The sequence below is a fragment of the Athene noctua genome, chromosome 15 (genome assembly GCF_965140245.1).
Source record: "Athene noctua chromosome 15, bAthNoc1.hap1.1, whole genome shotgun sequence".
Taxonomy (NCBI): domain Eukaryota; kingdom Metazoa; phylum Chordata; class Aves; order Strigiformes; family Strigidae; genus Athene; species Athene noctua.
In genome coordinates, this window is record NC_134051.1 from 1,375,082 (window position 1) to 1,402,294 (window position 27,213).

A 27,213-nucleotide genomic window follows, 5' to 3' on the forward strand; every position below is an offset into this window, starting at 1 on the left:
ACTGCCACAAGAACATTGTGTTACCAAGAAAGGTTTTATTTTTTGCCAGTAGCTTTGTTAATTGCACAAAAAAATTTTTGTTTTGCCATTTAAACATTTTCACACATCCTATTCTGAATGACAAATGTTAATTAAAAACAAGGCAAAAAAATAAAAATTCACAACCTTAATTAACTATAGGATCTATCATTGAGGAAAAAAGAAACTGCTTTTCTTACAAGCTTTTCACAAGTGTCACATTTTCTCTTTAAAAAGGAGGGAGTCAAAAAAAGCAAATTGCTAAAACAGAAATCCTCATAAAAAGGAACTTTACAGAATTTTCAACAATATTAAGACAACATTGACTAGCCAGTTTTATTAGAGCATCTCTCAATCCACAGCTTCCCCCACTTCCCTCCCCCAAACCTCAGGCCTAGGAACAGATTAAGATCCATGTTCAGAGGCTACAGACATAAATACAAGAATCCAAGTGAGACTGACACGAGTCAATCTCAAACAGCATCTGAAACAGTCCTGTTTCCACCATTTCCATCCCTCCTCCTCACTTCACATCTACGTCAGAGCTCTCCGTCTCCTTCTGCTCCTCCCTGGAGTATCTGTGATTGTACAGCTGGCTGGGCAGCACCACACCCTCCAGCCACCCTACATCACCAGAAAGCTGCAGTCAGACTTTCCCAGGATAAATTACAGTGTTTAACTAGTCCGTACCTGCCACTCCCACATAAATAACAATCTCCATTTTGAGAAACAGTATTGCTGGAAAACAAAACCTGCAGCAGTGAGTTGCCTAAGGAACAGTTCTTCCTCTCACAAATACAGTTCTTCAAATTTGCTATGAAATACACATCACAGAACTTGAGAGCTCCTTTTGCATACTCCTCCTATCTCGAGGCCCCAGAGTTAAAAAAAAGAAAGGGAGATCCTCCATTACCTTTGCTCAGACCCATTCACCTTCACCCTGGCCTAAGGGACCTCTGCAGGGGCAGGTTTGGGATGCTGCTGCACTGGCTCAGCACAGTTCCACTCTCAACTGGACCTGAGACAGTACCTCCCTCTTCCTCCCAAAAGATCTTATTCTATAAAAACTCTGGTCTTATCTCCTGCCCCCCAAACCACAATATCCCCCAGATGCCCTCAATACAGAATTCATGTAAATGATTCCTAACTGCAGCATGTTTAACCAAGGACTTCTGATGCTAACAGCTGAGTTCTTCTGGATGGGGGAAGCACAAGTGTGTCAAAAGCAGGCTAATGGCTGGTTATCCTGGGTAGTTATATGTGCCTTTAATATGAATATCTACATGCAGGATGACAGTTGCACTGCCAAAGAAACATGTATGTATAACTAGTATTGTTTACATATACCACTGACAAATGGGCAAAGCGATGTCTAACAGATCTATTACTAGATGTTCACCACAGGACATAATGCATAACACAGTATTAGCCCACAAATAATAGTGATCACAGGAGGTGAAATACTCAACAGAGTAACATTTACAGCATTAGGCATTAGATGTCATGATTCATAATGAGTATCTGATACTTTCACTTTCTCTGTGTTTTAATAAGGTGCCCCTGAATCATATGCACTTGCTGCACAAAGCAGGATTGGCAAGAAATCCTAACCCACAGGAAAATTTCCCTACACAGCCATTAAGCTCCTAGAAAAATAAGATGGTGGGAGGGGCAGATCTCACAGATTAAAAGGAATATAATTTGAATTTGTTTTCTTTCCTTTCAGAATCCCAACCCAAGGGAGGAGATTGTGCCACTGAGAAGTGATTTTGGCCAATAAAACTTCTTACTGGCATTTTACTAACTCTCAAATCTAAAATGCAAGAACTCTCCTAAAAGGCTAATACTGAGAACAATTTTTTTAAAAAAACAAACAAACAATCCATGCTCTGTGCATTTTTAGAGACAGGCCTCCTCTGGACTCTGGGCTGCTCTGCTATCAACACAGAGAGCATCTCCGCTCTCTAGCCTTGGCATCTGCAGTTCAGATCCCACATTTCTAGACTAAAGCTCAGCAACAGTCTTAGCCTTCCATTTTATTTACTATTCTTTCTGTAAGTTGGTATCTGGCCACAAGCAGAGTCACAGGTACAGGGAAAAGTCTAATGCTGTGCTAGTGTTGTACTCAGAGTAGTAACACTAAGAACACATACGGAAAACCTGACATGTATAAAGATCACTTATCAGTACACAAAAATATCCCTGTGAGGTAGGTAATCATCACCCACCTTTAAAGATGGGCAAACAGGCTAAGAGATATAACCACCACGCAAAGGCCAGAGAGCGAGTGTGGAAAGGAGCTCACGATTCTCAATCTCTTGGCTCTATATAGGATCATTCTTCTCACCCCTTTCAGACTCATCACTCTGCTTGTGACACTGCTACAATCCAAGACACATTTGTAATTATTGGCTACAAGGGTTAAAAAAAAAATAAAAAATAGTAAAGCAACATAAGCTAAGGCCAGGAGCAACCCTAAGGTTTATTCCTTCCCCAAATAAAGTATCTCTGGCCCAGTTTTAGACTGTATGTTTCTTTCGCAGTTTTCTATGCAAATGTGTTGATCTCTGATGCTGTTTGCAGGATGGGCAGCTATGATTAGCCTTTTAGGAGGCTTATTTACACTGGTGTTTCCTAAGCTATAGTTGTCTGTACAGGGGAAGACATGGATGCAATCTGTTCTTCTTAACAATACAAGGAATTCCTCCATCAGGGTGCTGGGGAGGTGGAAGTTTCTTTTTAAACGGAATCAAGACAGTGTTGCATGCAACCCCGTTACCTTCTGGAACTGCCATTCTCCTCCATGGGAGGTGCTTTGTTCTCTAACAGTGGCTGAATAACAGAAATGCTCCTCACCTTACTTGGGACCAAGGACTTTAGTGCTATTCACAGGTAGATGGGATGTATGTCACCTGTCTCCTTGATGCAGAGAGTCCAACACACGCATTATTTCACAGCAAAGGAGAAAAGGGATCGTTAGAAACAGCATCTTGGACAAGCATACAAAGAGGAAAATAAAAGCAGCCAAGCAGCAGATTTCTGGCAGAGTTGCCTCAGAGCTTCTGAACAAGCCGCCACTGTTCTGTTCCATGACTGTCAGTGCATGGCATGGATTTTTCTAATTAGACTGCAACAATCCGAGCCCCCTCCTCCCCCCCTTCTGCCACCAGGGGAAGGCTCACCGCAGCAGCTGCCTCCATGGCAGATCTCAAAGTCTGTGTATAAAAGGAAATGGAGAGACAGAGATGGACTGGTCCAGAGTTAAAACCCAGTATCATAATAATATTAATCAATAATCATAGTATTAACAGTAAGAACGGTGCAGCCTAGTGGATGTAGGCCCTGTACACTGCAGACATGTCGTTGTCTGATTGGTCCAATGCTTTTGCTCTTTTATAGACCTAGAAAAGAGAAATTAGAAAGAGATCAGTGCCCACTCTTGTGCAAAGCCTTTCAGCAGAAAAATTACTTTGCTGACCATTGCAAACCAGAGAACTGCATAGTATGTCCATCATTAGAACAGCGCAGATCAGAACACACAGGTCTTGTTGAGGCCATTTGTGATTACTGATGTGACATTCTAAGGGCTTCTACAATTAAAACAAATCCAATTCCATCCTAATCAAAATCTACTTCAGTTGCTGTTCTCTTGTCTTAGAGATGATGTAATTTTTAGGGTTTTTTGTCTCTTGTTGACAAATGGCTCTACTGAAGAAATGCTGAGAAACACATCTGAACACTGAGTAACTCTCACCTCGTTGGCAGCAGCTGCCATGGGAGTTGGGTGGTTGACAGAATCGCCCAGTGCAATAGCTAATCTAAGATCCTTCTGTATGTATTTCAGGTAGAAATCAGGTTTAAAGTTTCCTTGCAAGATATCTGTCAAGAGGAATGCATGCAAAAAAATAAGCATGACAAAAAAAAAAGCATGACAAAAGTAAATCAAGCCCACACTGCAAGAGCAGGCAACTTAACACCAAAATTCCCTTTCCCATGCTGATCAGAAGGAACACTGCTTTTAGCTCTTCTGTCTCCGCTCTCTATCTTCATCTGGTCACAGAGATAATGTCACTACCACCCACTGACAAAGTGAGCTCAGATTTCTAAGCAGCTTGCCCTCCATTTTAATTATTACCCTGCCCCAATGAAATCCTCACTGTGAACTCAAGTCCTAAGCAAGCTGTAGACAATGCAGAGCTCGGGACAGATTCTCAAAGCCCTGGCTATCAAGGGGAAGGAATGGAACTCAGCTCTTCATTTTCACAATGCTTAAAATACCCAGAATCCCAGGCTGAAGAAGATGGGATGGTAATTTTCTCCCTTCTGCTATAAAATGAAATGCTGCTAGGTTGTGGCAAATATCCTATAATAAAACAATGTAAGAGAACTTTACTTTGGCACTTCTGGTCCAGGAAGATGCTGGCAAGTTGTCCCTGATTGAGGATATCCAGAAGGGTCTGTTGGGACTGGCCAGTCACTTGAGCCAAAGTCAGTCCTTCTGCTATCGTTGCCATGAAGCTGCCTTGGACCATGTTCACAATCAGCATCATCTTGGCAGCATTGCCTACTTCACCTGGGAGCAAGACACACCATTGGGCATTCCTCCAGAAGAGATACAGAAGCCTTGCTCCCCCATCCCACGCGGTATTAACACTACTAGGCTCAAGCACTTGGCAGCTCTTTCTTCCCCTGACAGACTTCAGAAAACTTACCCATTTTCCAAGCACTCAAAGGAAGGGAAAAATAACAAAGTATGATTTAAAATAAAAAGCATCACAGATCCTTCAGAATGAGCCAGTATTCAAAAAAGAACACTTGGGCTGGAGGCTCTGAAATTGGACACATTCCAGAAGAGCAGGCCAGTTTCCCATACTGTCCAAGGAGATGAGAAACAGATGACAGACATGCCTCTCAGACTCCTTGCTGAAATTCCCAGTCCTTGCACTGACTAAGAAACTGATATCGAGCCCTTTGTGTTTCAATTACCTAGGAAAAAAGAGGTCTTCCCCATTGCTTGGAAACAGCTACTGCAGTCCTCATATAAGCCCCTGTCGCCAGCTGCCAGGATCACAAGCATCCCATCATTAGACAGCTGCTGATTCCCTGAGACTGGTGCTTCCAAAAAGCGACCACCTCGGGACACTATCACCTGGAAAAAGAGCACCACTGGTTAGTTGTGCATGAACAGCATGCATCGATGCCAAGTAGGCAGTACAGCACAAACACTGCTTAGGACACTTCTGTTCCTGAGGACAGAGTTTTAAAGCAGAACATATAGCTCAGACATACACAGGAGAGGAAAGCACTAATGTGATGTGCTGCATCCTGCAAAGAGTACTCAAGACCAACAGTTGCCCTCACACGCCAGCAACACCTTCCTGCACCCATCACTACTGTGCACACTTTAAGCAGCTGAACTTAACGTGCTTTTGATCATGGCACCCTGTAACAGCCAAGGAACCAGTGCAGAAGTTTGCACATGGTATAGTAATCTCAGAGGACTGACCGTTATATTTTTGCCTCTTTTCCCCAAAGAGGAGAGGCCTCTGACAGATCTCTTCAGCCAGATGTTTACTAATATGTACGACTCCTCATTCTCCAAATTCGTGTTACACACTACTGCATCACCAGTATGTCTGCTGCACGAAAACTAGCTCCCCTGCCTTGTGCAGCACCACACACTGCCTTTAGGACAGAGGATAACAATCACGATGCCAAAGAGGAAATCAAACATACCACATCAGAAATAATCAGAACACTTCTACAGAAATCCTCTCTATAATATTTCTACAGAAGAAAACATGAAGGTGTTTTTTCTTTTCCCCAACCAGAGCATTTAAAATAAGCAGATTATGGATTTTATCCATTTAAGGACAGTGCTTACTCCTCCAGTTTGCTACAGAATACCAATCCAACTATCAATACCTCTTAAGGGATCAAAATTTGGCCAGCTGTTTGCACTGGTGCCAGCTAACAGCCCTGGCACATCTAGAGGCTTTGCTGTTATCACCAGGGAACATCTCATACAATTTTGTTTGCTGGTCAAGATTTAAGTTTATTTTGTCTTATATGCCTGGGACTTGAGTGTCTCCTAAAAGAAGCCCAAAAATCTTCAGAAGCATCTTTATTATGAACAGTTTACTGCCTAAAGCAACAAGAACTGCAGTACTGCTGCTGAAGCACAGATATTAGAAGTTCAGTTCAATGTGATTACCTGGGCCAACTCTGTGACTGTATCTGCATCCACAGTGGACATATCCACGTAACACTTCCCTGGGCGAATCCCCTGCAACACTCCACTCGGACCAAGCACCAGCTGTGGGGAACAGAAGAGCGGTAAAGCAATAGGGTGTCTGCAAAGAAAGCCCAATCCTGCAGGAGAGCAGTTCAACTGAGCCTGGCACTGCAGTGGCAGACTCCTAGCAGGATCTCAAAACCCATCCCCCAGGGATTATTTTTTTGAAGTATGATTTTTGTTGGGACATTTACTTTTACACAGCTGCATTGCCCAGCATCTAAATTACCCAAGGCTACCATGGTCAGTAGGAATCAGAACTGGCATTCAGTGACTGTATCTTGCAGTCTAGCTGGTGGAGGAAAAATAAGAGCTAATCCTTACATCCTTTGCTGCTTTTGGATCTGATACACAGGCAAAGGTGATGTCACAGGTGGAGACAACTTCAGCGGGGGTTCTTCCCAGCCGTGCCCCCTCCTGGATGAACAAATCACACTGCAAAATTCACAAATCCAAACATACGAAAAATTAAGTACAGAGCAAATGGTTTCTCTAGCATTTTGCTGAAACAAACTCTGCTGTTGGACCAACTCAAAAGGAGTTAGGCATATTAATTACATAGCAACTGGGTTATCTTCTGTTGATTTGTCCACACACACAAGGGGCTCTTCTGCAGCTTTTCTGGAACCCCAAGTGAAGAACTTCAAAAGAAAGACACAGGAAAAAAGAATGCTAGAAGACTGAATGTTGTAGGTTTTGGAGGAGAAATGAGTGGAAAAAAAAAAAATTGGTAAACAGACATAGTAAAAGGTGTTACTGGACAGTAAACAGGAATATACACACCGCAGCTTCAAAAATCTTAGCTCCTTCTTACCCTATCCCTTCACACCATCCATATTTTGCAGTTTAAGAAAAAAAAAACTTTTAATACTTTTAAACAAAGTAAACACAGTGTCCTTCTTGCCTTTGATATTTCACAATATCACTTGAGTACTACAACTTCCCCAGTTACCTACTTTTCCTCCTCCACTACAAAGAGTAACACTGGCTAGAATCTAAGCATAATAAGCTCCATTTTCATTTTGAATACACCTATAAAACCCTTCTCACACTGGTCTTATGACAAAGCAGGTTTTGAACACCACCTTTGTTACTGCAACATGAACAGCACCATAGATGTGTAGATAAAGCTATGGTCAAGCAGTGCATCTTACCACACCACTCCCAGCATCAACTCCCCAGCAGCTGGTCTTTTTGCCCAGCTCCATGACACAATGACTTGGCTATTTACACCAGCAGTATTTCCAGAGGCACTTTACATTGCATTCATCAACACATATTCAATATTGTAATTTTTCTGGCAACCCTCTTATCTCCTACAAAATGGCAAGGGACACACACACACACAACTGTCACACAAGAGTGACCACACTAGGACAGACTACAGCTTCATCTAGTCACCAGTGGCTACCAACAAGGACCTAAGAAATAACAGAATAAGGTGGCAAGCATGTACTTGTGTTTCTCTGACATCCTTTCCCAGGCATCACCGATTAGCAACTCCAGGCCTCCCTGAGCTAGAGGTGGTAATTACATGTTTAGAAAGGGTTAAATATCTGTACCTTAAGCACATGCCTACCTTCTCCGCAGTCCGGTTCCAGACGGTGACAGTGTGACCCATCTTCAGTAAGTTGGAGACAATGCCGCTTCCCATCAGGCCAAGTCCCAGAAATCCTATCCTGAGGGGAAGAGAGAAACATTAATGCCACAGAAAGCAACTGGCACCAGCCTCTCATGGTCTTGGAAACGATGAAGAGCTAACCCTGGAGCATCACCAGCAAAAAAAGCCCCAAATCACAACAAAACCAAACATGTTCCACTGCAGTCACAGCTAGAACGGGCAGATACTGTGCTTTAAAACCAAGCTGCTATTTATTTTGCTTACCAAGCATCCCTAACAGCTTCCTGAAGAAAGTCTTTAGCCTGCTTCAGACAACTACCTAAATATTAAAAGGTTTGGGCAGTCTGGGGGTTTTTTGTTTGGTTGGTTCATTTTATTAAATCTGCTGCTCTTGTGCTTCCTGTTGCCAGCCATGCCTTATTGAAGATAAAGGGACCATTTAGAAACCAGCAGGTGCTTGTCTAATTAATCTTCTGATTTTTAAACCAAGTTACATGTCCAGTGACTTTCTTATACTACTGAATGATGCATCACAACCTTTATTTTAATAAAGCCCACCAAAGACTACCGAGCTAAACATCACACACAGACCAAAGACCCAGTCCCTGCTCTACAGTTGTGTTTTTGGACAGCCACAGAAAGAAAGGAAGCGATAGGCCAATACAGGTCACCATGAGCGACAATACAACATCCCAGCTGCCTTCCCCTATGCTTCCCTCCCCCACCTCCTCAAAGCTGGCAAATTTTGCTCCCCCCCTTCAAGAAAAAGACAACACACTAACAAATTCCATCCCTACAGTTACCTGCAACTGGAATTACTTCGCAGTCATTGCTGCAAGGACCCCCTTATAGATCACGCAGTCAGCTTCACACCCAAGCCACAATTCTTGTAGGAGACTCTGAAGCATTCAGTTACACCAGTTGTCTGATACAACTTCACAACGAAATCTGCCTGGCAATTCCCCAGTTAATTCTTCAGAATTAGCCACACTACAAATGCGCTGTGGCTTTCGCAAGCCACCTGCACTCTCCCAGCTAGCAATGTGACCTTCTGTTAGAGCAAACTAATTTAGACAGGTCAGAGCAAGTCACTATAGGCTCCTTAAACAGCCCAAACAAGGGCCACCTATTTTTGAGTCTCTAAAAAAGGAGATATTCTTTCTCTCCCAACCCACCTCTGAGCCACACTTTCCTGAGAGACTGTTTTACCTGAACAGCTTCATTGTTATTTTGGTTCCCCTGGAGTACAGTTGAGAACTGACATCCCATAAGAACAACCCCAACGGCAAAGAGCAAGCTGTGGCCTGAACTCAATTTGAACAGAGCGGAAGTTACAGAGTGAAACAGGAAGCTCAAGTTAGGCTTCTCTCACTCTAGAAAGGGAAGGAGGACGTTAGCAGAAACCAGAAAGCTCACGTGCTGCACAGCAAAGCTCTTGCGCTGGGAGAACATGCCTCCCTCTTCCTCTTGTCTTCTATATGCTCAGGAGAGCAATTAAATAACCCCGGTCAACTGCCAAGCACTATTGGAGAAAGATACACTTTTATCTTTCTGCCACATACAGCATTCAGAAATACTGCTGCTTAGCGTTCTGTAGTATGCTCTGCAGGAAAAGGGCAACTGCAGAAAATCCCTGAATTGCAAACATATCCAGGTCAAACCTTATTCTGAATTTTTCTACTGTACAGCCCTGTTTGGTATTAGCTGCCTCCCTCCATCCCTGCCCCCCAAATCAGAGTTTCACACAAGGACAGAGGAGATCTGCAGAGGGAAATTTAGGTTTATTTATTCTCAGTGACAAGCTGGATAATGGCTGCATGTATGAGCTGGGAAGGAGAAAAAGGAAGGGAAATGGCTGAAGTGCGTTGGAGATCTTACTTTTTGTCTGTAGGTGTGATACTGCCATTGACTGCTGTGCTGTCTGCTGCCTGGATGGAGGTGGATCCTGTTTCCTGGGGAGGGGAGGCAGGGGAAGGGAGAGGAAAAAAAAAAAAAAAAATAGAGTGCACAGCTCTGGAGGAACTGCAAGTCCTCATGACAACAAGGAGAATCCATCAAAACCAAGACTTGCCTTACCTCTTCACAAACCTTCAACTTCTTTGTGATGGCTTGATAGCAGACAGCTGGCTGTATGGAGAAAATAAAGCATTCAGGGGAAAGACAGTGCTGATTTGCACTACTGAGCAAACAGACCATAACCCTGTTACACAGAAACAGGCAGATCACCCATCCACTACCATCCACAAAGTGGGAAAACTCTCAGGCTTCCCTCAATGGGAGAAAATAAAAACAAAACTCTATTGCAACTAAGCTCTTCCTCTCCCACACTGCCCCAGCAATTCAGCCTGTCTACTGCAAACTCCTTTCTGCAGTTCATAGGAAAGGCTGATCCAGGGCATCCCTACTCTCACACTTGGCCCCCAAAAAATCCAGAGATCTCTAAAGCCTGCCATAGAGCACCTTGCCTCATATCCACACTCAGTATGTCAACGCAACCATGGAAGCAAACCCTTCTTGTTAATATGTGAGAAGGCACGTGGCTTTCAACAAACATTAAGGTGAAGGTTGCTCCTTCCCATGTTGCTTATTATGAGCTTGTCTAGATTAAAACTGTTAGCTGCTCTTAACACTTCTGGCTCTGCCTAGAATCCTCAGCTATATAAAACCTTTTTCATTCAATCTGATCTTTCCTTTTCCTCTTGATGTTCACGGCTGAAGATAAAATCCTGCAAGGCTTCTGACTGAGGAGATAAATTGGCTACATTTCACTTGGAACTTTTCTGGGTTTGGAAATTCTCCTGCTATATTCAGTTAATTGATAAGTTCATCCAGAAGAAGAAACTGGTAGTACAATCAAAGACAATCAAACAACATGAGTTTTTAAACAGAAAAACAGCTTTTCCTACCCCTCAATGTTCAATCTATAGAATTTAGTACAACAGATCTCTTAAATCCTGATGCTAGACAATCTTTAATCACTAAACTATTCACTGTACTCAATGCTAAATCATTCTAAACCTTAAGGTTAGGAAGTAATTGAACTACAAGATTGTAGATGGGAATCCAATTGCAGCCAGCCCCCAAAGAACTGCATTTCTGAGCTCTTTACGCATACTCCTCGTACTCAGTCCCAGCAAAGGGCAGGATGCCAAACTAGACAGACAAGCAAAACGATCCTGCCTGCCAAATCCTCACCTTCTCTGTCTGGCTCAGCAGAAAGTGATGAAAGTGTGGATCACTGTCCTTCACAGGCTACAAAGAAAGAAAGTACAGGCTCAGAAACATTCCCAGAGGGTCACTGAACAATCACAGCAAAATTAATTTCTTCTTCCAAGCTGCATGAGAATAGCTTAAGGTGGAAATATAAAATGTATCAGCTGTATCAAGCAGCCTGCTTCAATTAAGCAGTTTAGATTGTTTCATTCACAAAACACTCAAAAAAGTGAAATTTCTAATTTTTGGACATCTGTAGGAAAACCAAAGAAGATTATGAGTAAGATTAAAATGGGAGAAAGAGATCTTGTATCCCCACTTCCTCCCAAGGGAATGAAAACACTTATTTTCCAGTTTCTAAGGAACTCCTTAAAACAGCATTCTGGAAACTGTCTGGAAATTACACCTAGCACAGTCACATGCTAGGCAAACCCACATTAACAGAAACAAGGACTGTAGGCCAAGGTGTCTCAACTCCCTGATGAGTATCATATACAATAGCTTAGAGTCACACTGCTCTAACTTTGCTTCACTGATCTCTCATTTATGCACAAAAATGAGAGGTTTCCAAAACCTGCCTATGAATCAAATGCAATCACCCCATATGACAGTATCCCGTATGACAGGGAGAGACTACCCACACCATCTCCTCCAGTTTTGGAAAGCCAGACCCAGAAATACTTTTGAAAGAAGTGCAAAAATGAGTGCAGCAATTTAAGTGTGAATCTGCAAATGGTTCCACAAAACTGAAATCTCACTTCCCAGAACAATTCTTAATTGCCCAGGATATATTGTCTAACTTTGTTACACTACAGTGTCACAGAATGGGAGCATTTTTTGTTCCTAGAGGGAGAAGATCATGCTATTTTACAGCCCAGACAACAGGTTCTAGACTTGCTTCCAAACTCCGTTCCCAGAACATGTATGTTGTAGTTTCTCACCTCACTGACACTTGGTGGCCATTTAAAACCAGCCACTGTTCCAGTCATCACTCTCTTCACTGTACTTGACTCTGGAATTGTGAGGTCCTGAGGAGACAGAAGGTGGATTAGAAAAAGCTTACAACCTGGTTCAGCAGCTGGCCACAGCATGTTGATCACATGAACACACATACAGAGTTTTGAAAAGCACTATAAATGCCTTCCATTTCACATGCCTTTCCATGAAGTGTCTATGTTTTAAACACAAAGCGCATTATCAACACAGGCGAGGTGAAGAAAACATGAACTGCCTATGAAGGAATTCAGCCACAGTTACAGCTTCTGGAGAATCCATTCTTCATTATGTAAGAGGAATCACTGCACTTGTGTAATCACGCAATGAGCAGAGAAGCAAACGAACACACTTGATCCAGCATTTTCCTTCGGTGGATGCAAAAAGCTAAACAAATGGGTGAAGAACATCACCACAGTCAGAGGTCTGAACTCTTCTAATCCTCCCATGTCACAAAAAAAAGTAGCCTACCTGTTAACAGGAAAACCTTCAAAGCATAAGGCTGATAGTCACATCTGTTCAAGTTTGCAGAATCCATGAGACAAACTACTATGTGGACTGCCCCATTACTCAACAGGCCCTGACTTGTAATGTCATGGCAATACTTAATGCTATCATTTTTTCCAGTGTGGAGCAGATTAGAATTTATTTCTTATTTCCCCAAGATATATAGGCAAAAATAAGTTTTTATGCTTGAGGTCATAGACACATGCTATAAACATACACATCGTTATGCTACATGAAGAGAATGTGCAGGACTTATACACAGTACATGTCATCTTCCTGAAATGAGGGTTCAGAAATGGAATCACATTATCTCCCCTCCAAAATTACTTCCTGAAAACGCACAATGCACCTTAGTGTCCATGCAGAACCACAGAGAAGAGCACTGTTTGCAAAAAAGGTAAGAGAAAGACTCCTGGAGGTAACACAACTTGATGCAACTGTTTCATCTGTTAGCAGGGACAATTTAGACATCTGCAACCTTTAAGTGTCTAGGGAGAGCCTTGCACACTAAAATTCTCTCCTTGGAGATCACGCTACTGTTTCAATTGGTGAAACAGATGAAACCTGCCCTGCTACCTATGAAGTCACGTTGATTCTCTGAAAATATTAATATAAGCTTAAAAATGAGAGTATTTGAATGATCGTGTATGCCTACAGAGCATTTCCAGATAGAGCACACCTCAGCAACAACTGAATTCTTGAATTTCGTGCATCCTTATTAGTTGGAAAGTCAGAACTTCAACTGTGACGGGGCAAGCATCCCCAAATCCCAACACTGCAGTAATTCGGGATAGTGACATAAATGTTTTCTAACCTACGGCTAAGAATTTGAGGAAATCATGAGAACCAGGAAAGAGGACGACAAGATTTTAACATTATTTCACAGACTGAAAAATATTAAGGCAGTACTATTACATTTTCATGGCATTTTCTTTAATTTGTCAGTACATTACTTTTCAGAAGCTATAAGGCTACTTTCCTACATTAGCCTGCTTATTTTCCTGGTCTGTGGCCAGACATTTATCACACAGCTGGCCACCTCTTTGTGATAAGCTGTTTAAAACCACTCTGCTTGCCATTTGCCAGTAAAATAATTTCTACTACCACAATTAACTTAAAGCACTCTGATGCCCTCAGGTAGTAGCCAAGAGAGTAAAACCTAAGGATGCAATGTGTCAACATGATCAGAATTCTCCCAGCCATTAGTTTAGATCAATTTTTGAACGAATCTAGCTCAAAGACACAAAAGCATTTTGCGAATGGAAAAAAGACTCCGTGGGGCTTCTTGTAACAGAAGTATGTGAAGACACAACATGCTCATAGCAAGACATTTTGAAAGGTTAAAGTATGTTGCCAGTAAAGTGTTTTCCTGCAACACTGCATGTCAGGTCACAAATTCTGTAATTATTAGTAGGAATTCACAAATATGCATCCATTGTTCTCCTCTTCCAACTCCCCACAAAAAGGAGAAACTGATGGGCTCTGTTGTACAGCCTGATTTAACAGAAGCTGGCTCTAAAAAAAAAAAAAAGCCAGGATTTGCTTCATAGCTAGTATTAGAGATGATCAGCTTCATTTTACCAAAAGAAAGAGTTTGCTGTTCAATCAGTGAAGGCCAATCCATTCACAATTTTGAAGATCAAAGACTACCATCTTGACTTGCATTCTGAAGTACACTGAAAGCAAAGATTGTGAAGCACAGCATAAAGTGATCCATTTGAAGCACAGGTGAGAAAATAGGCTGCCGCATGGTGTATCAGCTGAAGTCTCCCAATGGTCTTCAGGTGTAGCCTCCAATGGAGCATGTGCATTGTAATAATCCACTGAAATAATTATCCCTTTGGAAAAGGAAGATCTAGACCACAACAGTGAGTTCCACAATAAATAAAAAGACTGGAACTCTAGATGAGGGTAGACAAAGTACTGGTGGCTATCACTGCTGCCATAATATCCAGAAATAACAGGAAAGTAATGGGGATAAAATAATAATGCTTCAAGGTTGGACCTTTATAATAGAAGATGGAAATATATCTTATAGCATAGAAGCTGAAATTAATACAATTCTTCTGGTGGATTCCCCAGGCTATAAGAGTTTCTTCTTTAAGCCCTAGCCCTTAAGAATACCCCAAGTACTGTAAGTACTGAGGATGAAGTCGAGTGACTACTAATCATTTCATCATACAAAGCAGATGAGATGGGAGAAGTCAGGAATCAGACGAAGACCCACATCTCTTCACTAATCCTTCCCACACAAACTGAACTTGAGGGATGGCAAGATGAAAGGTGGAGTCTCATGATACAGCTCTCAAAGCCCTCTCCAAGTTATGAATAGAGCCACTCAGAACAACTAACTGGTAAAAATTACAGGAACAATCAACTGTGCTTGCCAAAGGTATCAGGCAGCCAAATGGTCTAGAAGTAGTAACATGGAACAGCTTAAAAAAACCTGATACCGAAGTGACTCTTCCTGCTGGCCTGTTAGTCAAGGTGCCAGTCAACCCTAGAGTCCATCTGCAAAGTCCACAGGGCACTGGCGGACATGCACAACACAAACCTTCTCATCCTTGGGTGGACGCCCCCGCTTTCGGGGGCTCTGATCCTGGGCTCTTTTCAAAGGTGATTTTGATCCTCTCTCTGACGATACAGAAGAGACCCTCTTTTTTCCTTCCCCTGTGCCCTTCTTCAACTTCCCTTCAGACAAACTGGCTTTGCGTTTCTCTTCACCAGCAGATTGCTTGCCTCTTTCCTCACTGGAATTACGCCGATTCTTCTCTTCATTGGAGTTATGGGAAGATGCCTGAGAGATTACAGAATAGAAGATGGTAAGGAAAGAAGAGAAGAGCTGGAATGATTTTCATGCAAAACCAAGGATGTGAAGGCCCCTGTGCTGATTACTATCAAGCAAAACAACAGCACAGTAACTTGAAAACTAGGTATTTGTTAGTCCTTTGCAGATGGTGAGTGAAGTTCCTGGTTAGTTCTCCTGAAAAAATACACCAGTTTAAGTAAGCAAGTAACAGAACAGGCCACTTGAAGACTTGCTGGGAGCGTGTGCACATATATGCACTTCCAATAAACTAAAGACAAGATTAGTAGATATCAAATTCTAGCCCAAGACTTAAGACTGATTTATCAAATCACCATAAGCAGATCAATTCACCTCTTCAGTTTCTCCATAAGTTTAACAACACTTTTTTCCCACCAAACAAGATTGAATAGGAAAGAAGAGAGGATAGGAAAAAAAAAATTAATGAAAGTGAACTCCCCCCTCAACTTGTAGAGGCAACAAACATTTCACATAAAAATGCACCTGATCATCATTCATGCCAAGACTTGTTTTGAAGCACACAGTAAAAAAAAAAAAACACTCACCTGGTCCTTGCCTTTGGTTTTTCTAAGAAATTCCTCTACAGCATCCACAGCTTGCTGGAAGCGCTTACCCTTGTTAATCTTTATCATTTCCTCTTTGTGAGGGTGATAAGGCTTCAGCTGCTCCACTTTGATCCAAGCACTAGAAATAAACAAACAAAAAAGTTAGTTATATTCTCCTAACAGAAACTTTCTCAACCATCTCACTGTTAGAAATCACAAAGGTACACTTTTTTTTTTCTCTGAAGCAACTGACAGTAGCAGTCCAATCTCACTTGCTTTCTACATCCTAAAGGGCTGCAATTTCTGCATTCACTGAGAACTTTCTTCTGGCACTTTTACTTGGTTTCTCTCTCAAGTTTTATACCCTCTTGTGCTAACAGTGTTCCACTCTAAGTGTTATTCATTCTTTATCAGCAAGACAGCTTTGGGATGTGATCATAGGTACTTGTTTAGAACAAAGGCAGCCTAGTGACTGCTCTTGTATCACCAGGAGGAATACCCACAATAAGTGGATATTCCACTTATGGCAGCCAATATTATGAAGCCTCCTTATGAGCCTCCACGTAAGGCAGCCAATACTATGAATCTGCTCAAGAGGTTGCTGAAAAGTGGAGGCCACATAACAATTCTAAGCCATTAATCCCTTCGTCAAACATACTGTGCATAAATGTCTGCAAAAACTGGAGAAAACCAACAAAATTATGTATCTCACAACATAGCTGACCACAAATAAAGTGTGTGCAACCATCACAGCTCATTGCTGAACATACTTCTGATGTACCTTGATATTCTGCATGAAAACAACATTTTCACTTTTCAGGAAAAAAGAACCAATTTCTTCACTGTTGATGTTTTAAGATAAACTGGTGCAGTAACAGAATATTAACCTGACTACAATCCTGTGAGTAAACTCAAATGACTTCCCTGTTTGTACTACTGCTAAAGAGGACTTCCTGACATTTACCAAATAGTTAAGTGGTCCAGTACAGGGTGACAACTCCATTTTCCTTCACTGAAGCTTAGGGGAATGCCTTCACTTTCAACATTCCTGGTGGCTCTTGCAGCAATTAGACTACCCTTTCCCTCTCTCCAAATTCAAGCCCAGGCTTACCAGTCACACTATTACAAAGCTATTTCTATCCTACTGAAAACTGATCTGCAGAAGTTTTAGGAAGACAAGCTAGGTTGGCTGCTAGGTTGGCTATTTAGAAATCCTGAGCTAGGATGGCCAACAGTGCTTTTTAGCATACAGCAGCCCAGCATGCAGTAAAAAACAGTCAAACTGATTTTCTCTGGTCCCAAAACATTTTTATGTTACAAACATCGACTAGTCATGATTACAGGTTTTAAATATTCTCCAGGGCAATGAGGGCTCCTGCAAGCATGTGAAATGGTTTAATAGCTGCCTTTTCAAACACTGTAAGCATCATGTCATACAGTTAAACTGAACGTAGAGGTGAAAACAATAATGCTTTGCTGGATCTTGCTTGTCCTCTCTTCATGAGTAAAGCCCAGTAAACTCCTTAAAACTTCAGAGATCTTTCTCTTCACTGTCATTAGCCATTGTTTGTAGTCAGGAATTAACCTGCATAAAGTAGACTGAAATGTTTTGGGTCACATTTGAAGATAAAAGGCCTCCTGCTAGAACTGACTGCAAAAAATCCTAGCATCCTTTCCACGCTGCCAGTATAGCCTACACCATCATCCCACCATAACCTGGAAGTAGAGCCAGTACTCTTTTGCACACAAAGCTGAGTCCTTTTGCTTAGTTTACAACTTCCTCATAATAACTGACTTCTCGTAATATAGCACGTCAAATCATTACTTTCAGACTAGAGCCTACCATTGAGGAGGTATTCAGAGAATTCCTCCTAGCTGCCCAGACATTAGTGAAACATCTCTTAAAATCTCTTATACTGTACAACTCTGTGACATTCAGCAACAAAGCATCCCTAGGTACTCAACATCAGCTCATGTGAAGCATTTCCTTTACATATATAATGGAAAGAAAATTTGGAGTATATTATAATAAAGCATGTTAAACGCTGCTGCCAGATTTGAATTTCTAAATAAAAATAACTTTTTTTTTTCCTAACAAGGCATTCTCTTAGGTTTCTGCACATCCTATCCCTCCTCACTGTACATGTTCATTACCTTCCTTTCTCATTACTTTTCCTTTGTATGGAGAAAGTCTGAAGCACAAAGCTTTCTGGCTCCTGTCTTCAAAGGAGCATCTCGGCACTTGTGATGCCCCAGAACAAAGAGCTAGAGATCTCAGAGACAATCTAGTAAGTGAAAAAACAGTCTTAAATGTTGCCTCAGGGTTAAAAATAAATCTAAAAAATTTTTTTTAATCTGTCATTTCCTTTCCAGTTTATTCTTTGTGTCACCTACCCAGACAACCTTCTATAAGATACAAACATGTCTTTTGACACCAGATGTCCATAAAGCATTTGTGTGCAACATTTCAAACACCTGAAAACAAAAGAACTTGATACCAAACAAAATCATTCATGTTTATATACAAGATCTCCCTCTGTTAAGCAATAACCTCAAAAACAATAAAGGCCAATATTTGGATAAGAGGTCTCTAGGATACAACATATAAAATGAACTACTGCTTCTCTCCTGACTCATCAATGAATTAATGCCCTAGAAAAACATTAGTGAGATTACATTACTGAAGATATAATATCTAAGATGAAATTGTATTCATACTGCTGCCCAGAATCATCTGGTATCTGTAAAGATTGGGCTAAATGGAATGTAAAAAGATGTAAAAAAACCCCAAACGTGTTAGTAATGGGTTCCTCTGTTCACTTCTCCATACCCTTCCTCATTCCCTCAAAAATACCCTCCTTATAAAATCACTGCTCATGTAAACCCCATATTATATTCACAAATAATAATCAAAACCTAGAATGCTTGTAAAGCAGAGGCAAGTACGAACACGACCTGGAGGAGCATGGAAAACAGCGGCACAGAAGAGATGCAACTAGGGATTATCAAATTCAAATCCATGATACGAGCTTAACACAGGCAAGGAGACCTGAAAAGCACCAGCTTTCTAACCACTCTCTTCCAGTCTGAAGATATCCATTCCTAATGATAAACTGCAAAAATGCAAGTGGAGGAATACGCATAAATACTCACTTTTTGAAAGCTTTAAAGTTACAGATGGAGAACAGTGGCACTGTATCTCCAAATTTTTATTACCTACTACAGCCTGAGGAAAAAAAATGATGAAGTTTTACACTGTACCAGTTTAGATGTCCACACTAAATGCTAACACAAACAATTCTGAAAGTTAAAAGAAAATTGCTTGGTTATTTACAAGCCCAGTGTGTGAGCACACAACAGAGAAACCAAGACAAGTTTTCTGCTGTTAAAAGGGAATGCCCCGATTTTTATTTGATAAAGCAACTCAAATGACTGAACTCTGGAATGTGATATGTAAACTTCTTAATAGAAATAAAAATACAAAAATGATCACACTAAATGAGAATAAATGTCCGTGCAGCTTAAGGGGATACTTAACAAAAAAAAACAAGCAGTAGGACAACACTGAAATAAATTCTATTTCACGTATTAGATTTTTAAAATTTGCGCAATAAAAAAATTTTACAGAGTAATTACACATCCAAAGATAACAGTAAGAGGTGGAAAAGCTTTGACTATAATAATTTTCGCTATGGCACTCTGCCTGCAGATATGTCTAACAAACATTCCAGCCAGCTCTACTATACAGCAGCCTGGCTACAGCAACACAGAGCTCTGCATGGGATAATCTGCCTAACTGAGAAACACCAGCAAGGTAAGCTCACCCTCTCGGTCACTTTAGCCTACACCCCCTGGTTCCTCAGATAGCCAAAGAGTACCATCTCCAACACCTGGCAAACTTAAAGAAAGAGTTTTCTGATTTCAGGACTTGAAAGGACATTTTAGAAAGACTACATGCAGAAACTTCTCTCCTTGAAAACCAGAGAGAACAGTGGCAGGAGGGTAGGTGTCTGCATCCCAACAGGATATAGGGGATGGGAGGGCAATGAGGGATATGCTAAAATCCCTGTGCCTGATGGAAATAGGCTGCAGACTACTATACTTATCTTGGATTGCAAGCTTCCTCCAATTTTTCCTTAATATGTCAAGTCAGGATGTGCTCCTTGACCCCATCACATTTAGTGAGACTATTTAGTTTTGTGCTGGTGCTTCAAAAAGGTGCCATGAGTTAAGAACGGACTGCTCCAGCTTCCTGTTAAGACTTTGACATACATGATTTGCACGACCATTTGGCTATTGCAGAATATCTAAGGGGGGAAGAGGGTGGGATAGAAGGTGAATGTGTGTGTGTGTGTGTGTGTAAACACATCTCTAACTGCAGAACTCTCCCTATAGTAGAAAGATACCTTCAAAGCAAAAATTTCAAAAATGTCACAACGAATTCCCAAGCAGGCCATGAAATGTAAGAATATTTTGAACTGGATGAAGCACACCAAGAAAGACTTGTAGGCTACAGGCCTGCCAGTCTATTAGTTCTAACTACTCAAAACAATAAATGCACGTATCTAGCAGTGTGTAAGTTCTTCCATTGTAGATCATTCCAGTAGACAAGTACTGCAAAGATTTCCAAAAACAACTGTAGCTTGGGAAATAAAAGGGGATCTTAAAAACTATCTGAAAAGCATAGTTAGGAACACAGATCAGAAGTCAAAGTTCCACTTCTATTTAGAAAGATTAAATTAAACTTGCTGTTTATACTTCCATAATTAGATGTCATTACATGCTTGCCACATCTATGGGTCAACTCAATTTTAGATGAAGAATCCTTTTAATGTAACTTACTCTGAGAAGAGACACTCAGAAAAAGAACTCCTAGGCAGACTAGAAAAACCTTCTTATCAATCTGGAGAACAAGTTCATAAGAGATGTTACATGAGTATGTGCATCATGATTAAGGCAATCACTTAGGACATGGATATTACATTACTGCTATGAACATCAAGGTGGCTTTCACAGTGGTAAAGCACAGGTGCACTTCACAGTTTAAACAAATAATCAAATTCTTCCTCCATGGGTAGAGAATCCTTAAATTCCAGAAATCCTATTACTCTGAAAGTCACGGAAGCAACTAATTCCGTTAACACAATAAAAATAAGAAGCACAGAGCTCAGTAGAAACTTTATCAGAAGCCAGGTCTCAGAGCAGTCTGAATGCACTCATGCTCTCACTTTTATGTCTTTCGCCAAAACTACTTACAGTTTTCCAGTTAATATATTTCCTTAGTCACTGCAGCATCACACTGGGCCAGTAAGTATTAGTATTCAATTCACAGGTAAAGAAAAATGCTTTTTCTTCTGTGCTGTATCCCAAGCTATTCAGGATTTCACAAATAACCAAAATCTATGTATACACTACACCCAAACCACTTCCAAACATCAGTATGTTTTTATTCACCCCTCCACAGTTCTTAATTCTGAGCAGCTTTCTCTTTAATCTTTGGTATGGCAAACTAGAGCCACATAAGTCAGGAGGGAAAAATTTTTAACTAGCCTGAAACAGCAGTGGTTTTGGCCACAGCAGTCACCTAGGAATCCTCAGAAAGAAAAAAAAAAACCCTACCAAGTCTGAGACTGCCTACCCATTGACAAACTGGCTGGCAACCACTCTCAGAAGTTAGTGAAAGGGATTCTACCCAGAAACTAGCATCACCTTCACCTTACGCACACTGGAGAACAGGTGAATAGTTTATATGCAGATCCTTAGCTGTTAAACCTTGACAGAGCAAGGCAATAATAGAAGAGCTGTAAAAAAGGATCAGCGGTATAGTAATGTCACCTTACCAACTTGAAAGTGGCAGAAAGAGCAAAGTGCTAGAAAACAGAAGCAGTGTGCACTAGAATATCAGTATGAGTAGTGTACTCATCCCACCACAGACTACAGTCAGTGACGGAGCTTTGCATCCTCCTATTCATCCTGTTGTTCATTATGTAGAGTAGTGACATTGTCAGTTACATATTTCCACTTATTGTTTATACACACCTAGAAAAAAGTATTTGCAAAACATTAGTTTACTTGCACAAAATAAGGAATTGTCTCTTCATGCTCACATTTTAAGTGAAATAATTTAAATTTTTCCTTATTTGGTTTGATGATTACACTCAAAGATAAGAATTTTCTCAAGAAGCACACTGGTTAGAACAGCACAGTTCTTACCAACACACTCTTTTAAAAGCTCCAAATCAAGACAGAACAGTCAAACAAGCTTCTCTCTCTTCTATCAATATTTTTTAAAAGAACAACAAAGCGGACAACATTTCTTTTAATTTTCAGGTAGGGTATGCCAGTCAAAGCGAGCAAATTTTTCAATCACGATTACCTAGTAGGAAATTACTAAATTTCACAAGCTGGAGATGGGGGGGAGGGAGACACATGACAACTACCATACTACCTTAACTGTGCCAGACAACTGGATTTTCCCTAGCCAGAGCTCAACAATCATGTAATAAAACCCGATTATTTTGCAGCTCTGAACTCTTCCTTGGCCATCATGCTGCTAATCTCAGCTACTGTGCCCCAGACATATGACCACTTTTTCCAAACTTGTCTTAATACAAAATATCCCTATATTTGACTCAGTATCATGAAATACAGGATACAATGATCAGGATAGAAACAGTCAATCTCCTCAAGTTTTAGAATTTGATTAGCTCACATAACCATGTTTAACAGCACCACCACAAAACACTCTCTGCCCTGAAATGAACCTTCACCTGCCTCACATTACTAGAGATCCAACAAACATTCCTGTTAGTATGCAGCACTCACTTTTACTCTATTTTTAAATATTGAACAAAAATAATTTAGCAGCCAAAAATAATTTCCTTAAGAAACATCTATTAAATGGTCCCAGTTCTTCTTACCCTTTTTCCAAAAACTAAAGGGTTTTCTAGTCTTCCGCAGATATGTGTAGTTCTCTCCCTTATTGCATGACTTAATGCTAAATAGCAGAAAATAAAGGGAAAAATCTGAAAAATTAGCAAAAGAATTTTCAGTTTCATGAAATACCCAAGTTCTCAGGTTTTGGGGTTTTTTTCCAGTTTGTAAGTATCTAAGACAACTATGATGGTTGTACACATATTTGGAATCAATAAATTCTGCCTTGCAAAAAGGTAGTCTGCAACAGTTCTGGTTTTCCTACACTGCAAAGTCTTCCCCAAGCACAGCAAGAATGTTTTCAGTCACCGGGTATAGTAGTTTATTCTTTTAGAAATTGCAAATATATAGCAATTTTATTCTTCTGGTAGAAAAACAAATATATACTCTTAGCTATACCTTTGTCATACATGGCTACATGCTAAAAATCTAACCCAGTCATGTCACACCTACTCCCCTAAAAATGGCAAGCTACCAAGAACTTTCCTTCACAGTGGCAACTAAAATCTTAACATGATTAAGCACATAAGTCTTTATAAGTCTTTATAGTCTTTATACACCCACATGAGCAGTTATAGCATGCAATAATAGTTGAAATTTTTTTGCATGTACATCACACAATCCTTTGCAAAGCTACATTGCACTGCGTTAGTATTTCTTCCACGAAAGATCCATATTATATGGCACAGTATTTTCACCAGATTAAAACAAGCAGGTACATACTGATCTTCTGTTCCAAAAAACTTCACAAAGAAGCATTTTTTTCCACGAGGTTTCTTCAGATCTTTAGGTGGATTAACAATCTAAAGGTGATTAGAAATGAAAGTTAAAAAGCACACAATGAAAATTTTTACTCTGTGATTTTACTGTCATATGTTACAGCTATTATAATTTTTTTAAAAAATCTGACTAGAAAGAGAACTTGAATCTGTTACAAGTCTTTCAAGTAAATATGTAACCCATTTATTTCCTTAGATATGGGTATGCTGCAGCAGAGTGAAAAAGTACCCAAACTCCACTGATAACTTAAGAACACAGTGATGTTTCTTCTCCCTATGCCCAGTAGATAAGCTAGCAAACTTTTTAAAAATTTGAGAAGCCAAAGGGCATTAAAAAAGTCTGTTCCAGTTAGAAAACTTTTAAAATTTAAATTTAAAGCTTTGTCTTTACTTCCAGAAAAGATTGCTTATAAAGTTTAAAATATTAGTAAAGAGAAAAGCTGTCATTCAGTTACATAGGTAACACCTGAAAGACTGTAGGGGAGCCTGGACTTAATTTGATCCAATAACCAAACATTTATGGTTGTCAGCCTGACAACATTTTTCCCTGTTGCATGCTGTTATCTCAGCATGTATGTTTAGTCCTCATACCTACACCAAAAATAAAATCAAAGTACCTTCAGAGAAACAGAAATAATAAAAATGGCACATATAATTAAATTATTTTTTTAAAACCTTTCTGGCCTTTCATCAGAAAAGAAATAACCAAACCAGAGAGTTTAACTACTCCCTACCCCCAGAATTATTACTCAAAGAACAGAACTCTAAAACAGTATCTTGAGAAGCCAGACTCTTTATTTCTATTATTTAACACAGTGCATTTAACCAGTTCACTCTGGGAAGAAAGAAACCTGTCTTGCAGAAAGTGACACAGATTAAATAAACAAATCTGGAAAACACAATCAGTTCCAGAGCTGGATAAACTGCTCTCTGTTGCTTTTCATTCCATCTGAACTAACAGTTGTTAGTGAATTTCTAGATCAAATAAAGCCCTAAACTGGTTCACAGTTTAGATCTGTGGGGTACATATTTATTAAAAAAAACAACAAGTAAAAAACAAACAAAGAAAAACCCCAATATTAATCTTCAACTAAAATGCTTTCAGGCAAAGCTTTCTCTGTGCAGAAGAAAAAAGCAAAACAAAAACCACAACAAAAAATCCCAACCAAAAACTAAGAAAGCAACAAGAAGAAAAAAAACAACCAACCACCCAACAAACCTCACCTTTCCTGGCCATGGAGGATACCGACCCAGCTTCCCCCTAGAGAAAAAAGAAAGAATTAGGCACTGGAACCAGAAAATAAACAACTATCCCATGTCTCAGTTTTTGCATTATATTTTTCATATTAAGAGAGTTACAACTTACAGTCAAAACCTACTGTGAAATGCAAGACACGCAGTTGACACATAAGCATTATTTTTAGATACCTGCACCTAAACTAAGCCTCTCAACAGTCTGCATGAACTCACTGGGCTATCAGAACTTAAGCTACTGCCTGGGAGATACAGTGCTATAGTGCTTATTACTCTTGTGAGACTTGATATTCCCTCACAAAGAACTGAAAAAAGTATTGAGGCAGGCAATCAATCCAAAGTTCAGGTTGGTAACTTATATCCACGCGGACAGAACAGTCTAGTGAGCAGGGCAGCCACCGATTTCCAGCTCACAGAACGGAGACTGTTAAAGGTTCTCACAGGAAAGCATTAATGCCAGGATCCTCTGAACAGGTGTTCCATTATCATCTTCTTCAGATGCTCACCACCACATTAAGCCATGCTAAAGATATAAAAGAGCCGTAAGGAAAGCAGAAAAGTTTATTTCCTACACTTGCATCTGTTTCCATTACAAAAACTGCACAAAACTATTTCTTCACAGAGGAGGAAGAGACATTATTACCCTTAGCCTTCAACATGGTGGCTTTATCATTATCTTACCCTTGTCATTTACTCGGGCCTATAGTACTCTCACAAAACCTTATCAATCATTGTCTTGCAAGAGTCTGTCAAAGAACCTGTGGAGCCTGCAGGCTTCTGAACCAAAAATTCTCAACAAGTGGCTCCCCAGATGGCAAGGTTACACAGAGGATGGTCAGGCAGGAACACTGCCAAGAGGTGTAACCGTGACAGTGTCTCATATTCGATGCTTCCATTCTTGTACTGAACAAGACATTCATCAAAGCCTTTTATATGTTACTGTCTTATTGTTACAGCTCTTCTGCAATGGCTTTAGGGATAGTACCTGTCTAGGTTGTCGTATAGACAACTAAAGCAGGATAATCTGCATTCCAACACTGAGAGCAGCGCAGTCCCCAAATCCTCATTTGAAAGAAAATTTGCTAAAAGGAACCAATCTTTACTTAACTATATAAATTAGACAACTTCACAGCACTGTCAATTTTTCAGAGAAGAAACTGCAGTTGTCACAGCCTGGAGCACACACTTCCTTTTATGTGGGATATAAAATATAAATGCATGCACTTGCATCTCGGGGATTAGCTATTTCTTGCAAGCCTAGCAGGACATCCTAGCCTATCAAGTACAGTAGAGTCTATGCACTTAAAAATCAGTCCTTACAGGGCTTGACAGAATCCTCTCAGTTCTCCTGATCAGGAAATACAAAGTCACAGCTCTCTGACTATTTAAGGGTAAAACTGACAAGGGGAAATGGCTTCTGGAAGCTTCAACAGGGACATCCTAACCTGCAAAAAACCCTCTGTCTTCCCGGATTGTTGTGTCGCTTCGTTAAAGCACGGTCAAGAAATGCTACCGTTGGTCTCCCTAAACACCTACTCACTCATGTCCCTTCTCACCTCCCTTGGGAGGAGACCGTGTTTCCAGCCGAGCCACGCAACGACCGCCCCTCTGTCCCGCTCCCCTCACCCCCCCCCCCTCCATCTTTCACTGGTTCTTTTATGCGCTGCCTCCTGTTAGCCTCTAGTGCCGGTCCGGCCAAAAGCGGGGCCTGCCTCCCCTCGGCCCGCTCCAGCCCAGCCCCGTGGCACCAGACTGCCTCCCGCCGCCGCCCCCTGCCCCTCCTCACACCGCCCCCGAGGGACGGCGGCGGCGATACCCGCCGTCCGAGCCACGGCCCCGCCGCCGCCTGCCCTGCCAAGCCCCTCCCTACCCGCAGCCGCACCCTGGAGTTCCCCGCGGCTACGGGGTGAGAGCGCTCGGCTCGGCCCGGCCAGTCTCGGCTACCGACGCGCCGCGCTCCCCCGGGCCGGGCACAGCCCCGCCGCCGCCCCGCCTGCACCTCCGCTGCCACAGGCGGAGCCTCAGGCTCACTCCGCCAGAGGTGTCTACCCCACCATCCATCGGCCACCGGCGCCCGCGGCCGCCGCCTCACTCTGCCCAGCCACCGCCGGGCCTGCGCCGCCACTCACCACACCAGGTCTCCGAGCCTCAGACTCACGGCCGCCATCTTACCGACAGAGCCACCAGCCGCACCGCGCAAGGCCTGCCGGGACAGGACAGCACCCGCG

General features: G+C 41.3%; 1 protein-coding gene across 5 annotated transcripts; it reads right to left on the minus strand.

Annotated features, from left to right (window-relative positions):
* Window positions 1-27,209, minus strand: GLYR1 (glyoxylate reductase 1 homolog). Of its 5 annotated transcripts, none has more exons than XM_074918860.1 (16): window positions 27,115-27,209; window positions 24,956-24,992; window positions 23,676-23,755; window positions 16,020-16,158; window positions 15,202-15,444; window positions 12,089-12,175; window positions 11,130-11,186; window positions 10,011-10,061; window positions 9,813-9,886; window positions 7,893-7,992; window positions 6,638-6,730; window positions 6,233-6,334; window positions 5,005-5,167; window positions 4,412-4,591; window positions 3,773-3,897; window positions 1-3,419 (listed from the first exon to the last, which is right to left on the minus strand). In XM_074918860.1, the coding sequence occupies exons 1-16, from the start codon at window positions 27,150-27,152 to the stop codon at window positions 3,345-3,347; spliced, it is 1,644 nt and encodes a 547-aa protein (XP_074774961.1). In that variant the 5' UTR covers window positions 27,153-27,209; the 3' UTR covers window positions 1-3,344. The 5 variants fall into 5 exon arrangements, with proteins under 5 accessions (XP_074774961.1, XP_074774960.1, XP_074774965.1 ...); XM_074918859.1 differs by having other exon boundaries at window positions 6,638-6,748; XM_074918864.1 differs by lacking the exon at window positions 15,202-15,444.
* Between the last annotated feature and the right edge of the window lie 4 nt (window positions 27,210-27,213).

Bases quoted from the DNA above. Each gene is read 5' to 3' on its own strand.
- GLYR1 (XM_074918859.1), bottom strand. From the start codon at position 27,152: ATGGCGGCCGTGAGTCTGAGGCTCGGAGACCTGGTGTG. The intron at 24,993-27,114 runs GTGAGTGGCGGC...TTTTTTCTCTAG, and splicing joins AGGCTCGGAGACCTGGTGTG to GGGGAAGCTGGGTCGGTATC. The intron at 16,159-23,675 runs GTATGTACCTGC...GTTTATTTCTAG, and splicing joins TTTTTTGGAACAGAAGATCA to TGCTTGGATCAAAGTGGAGC.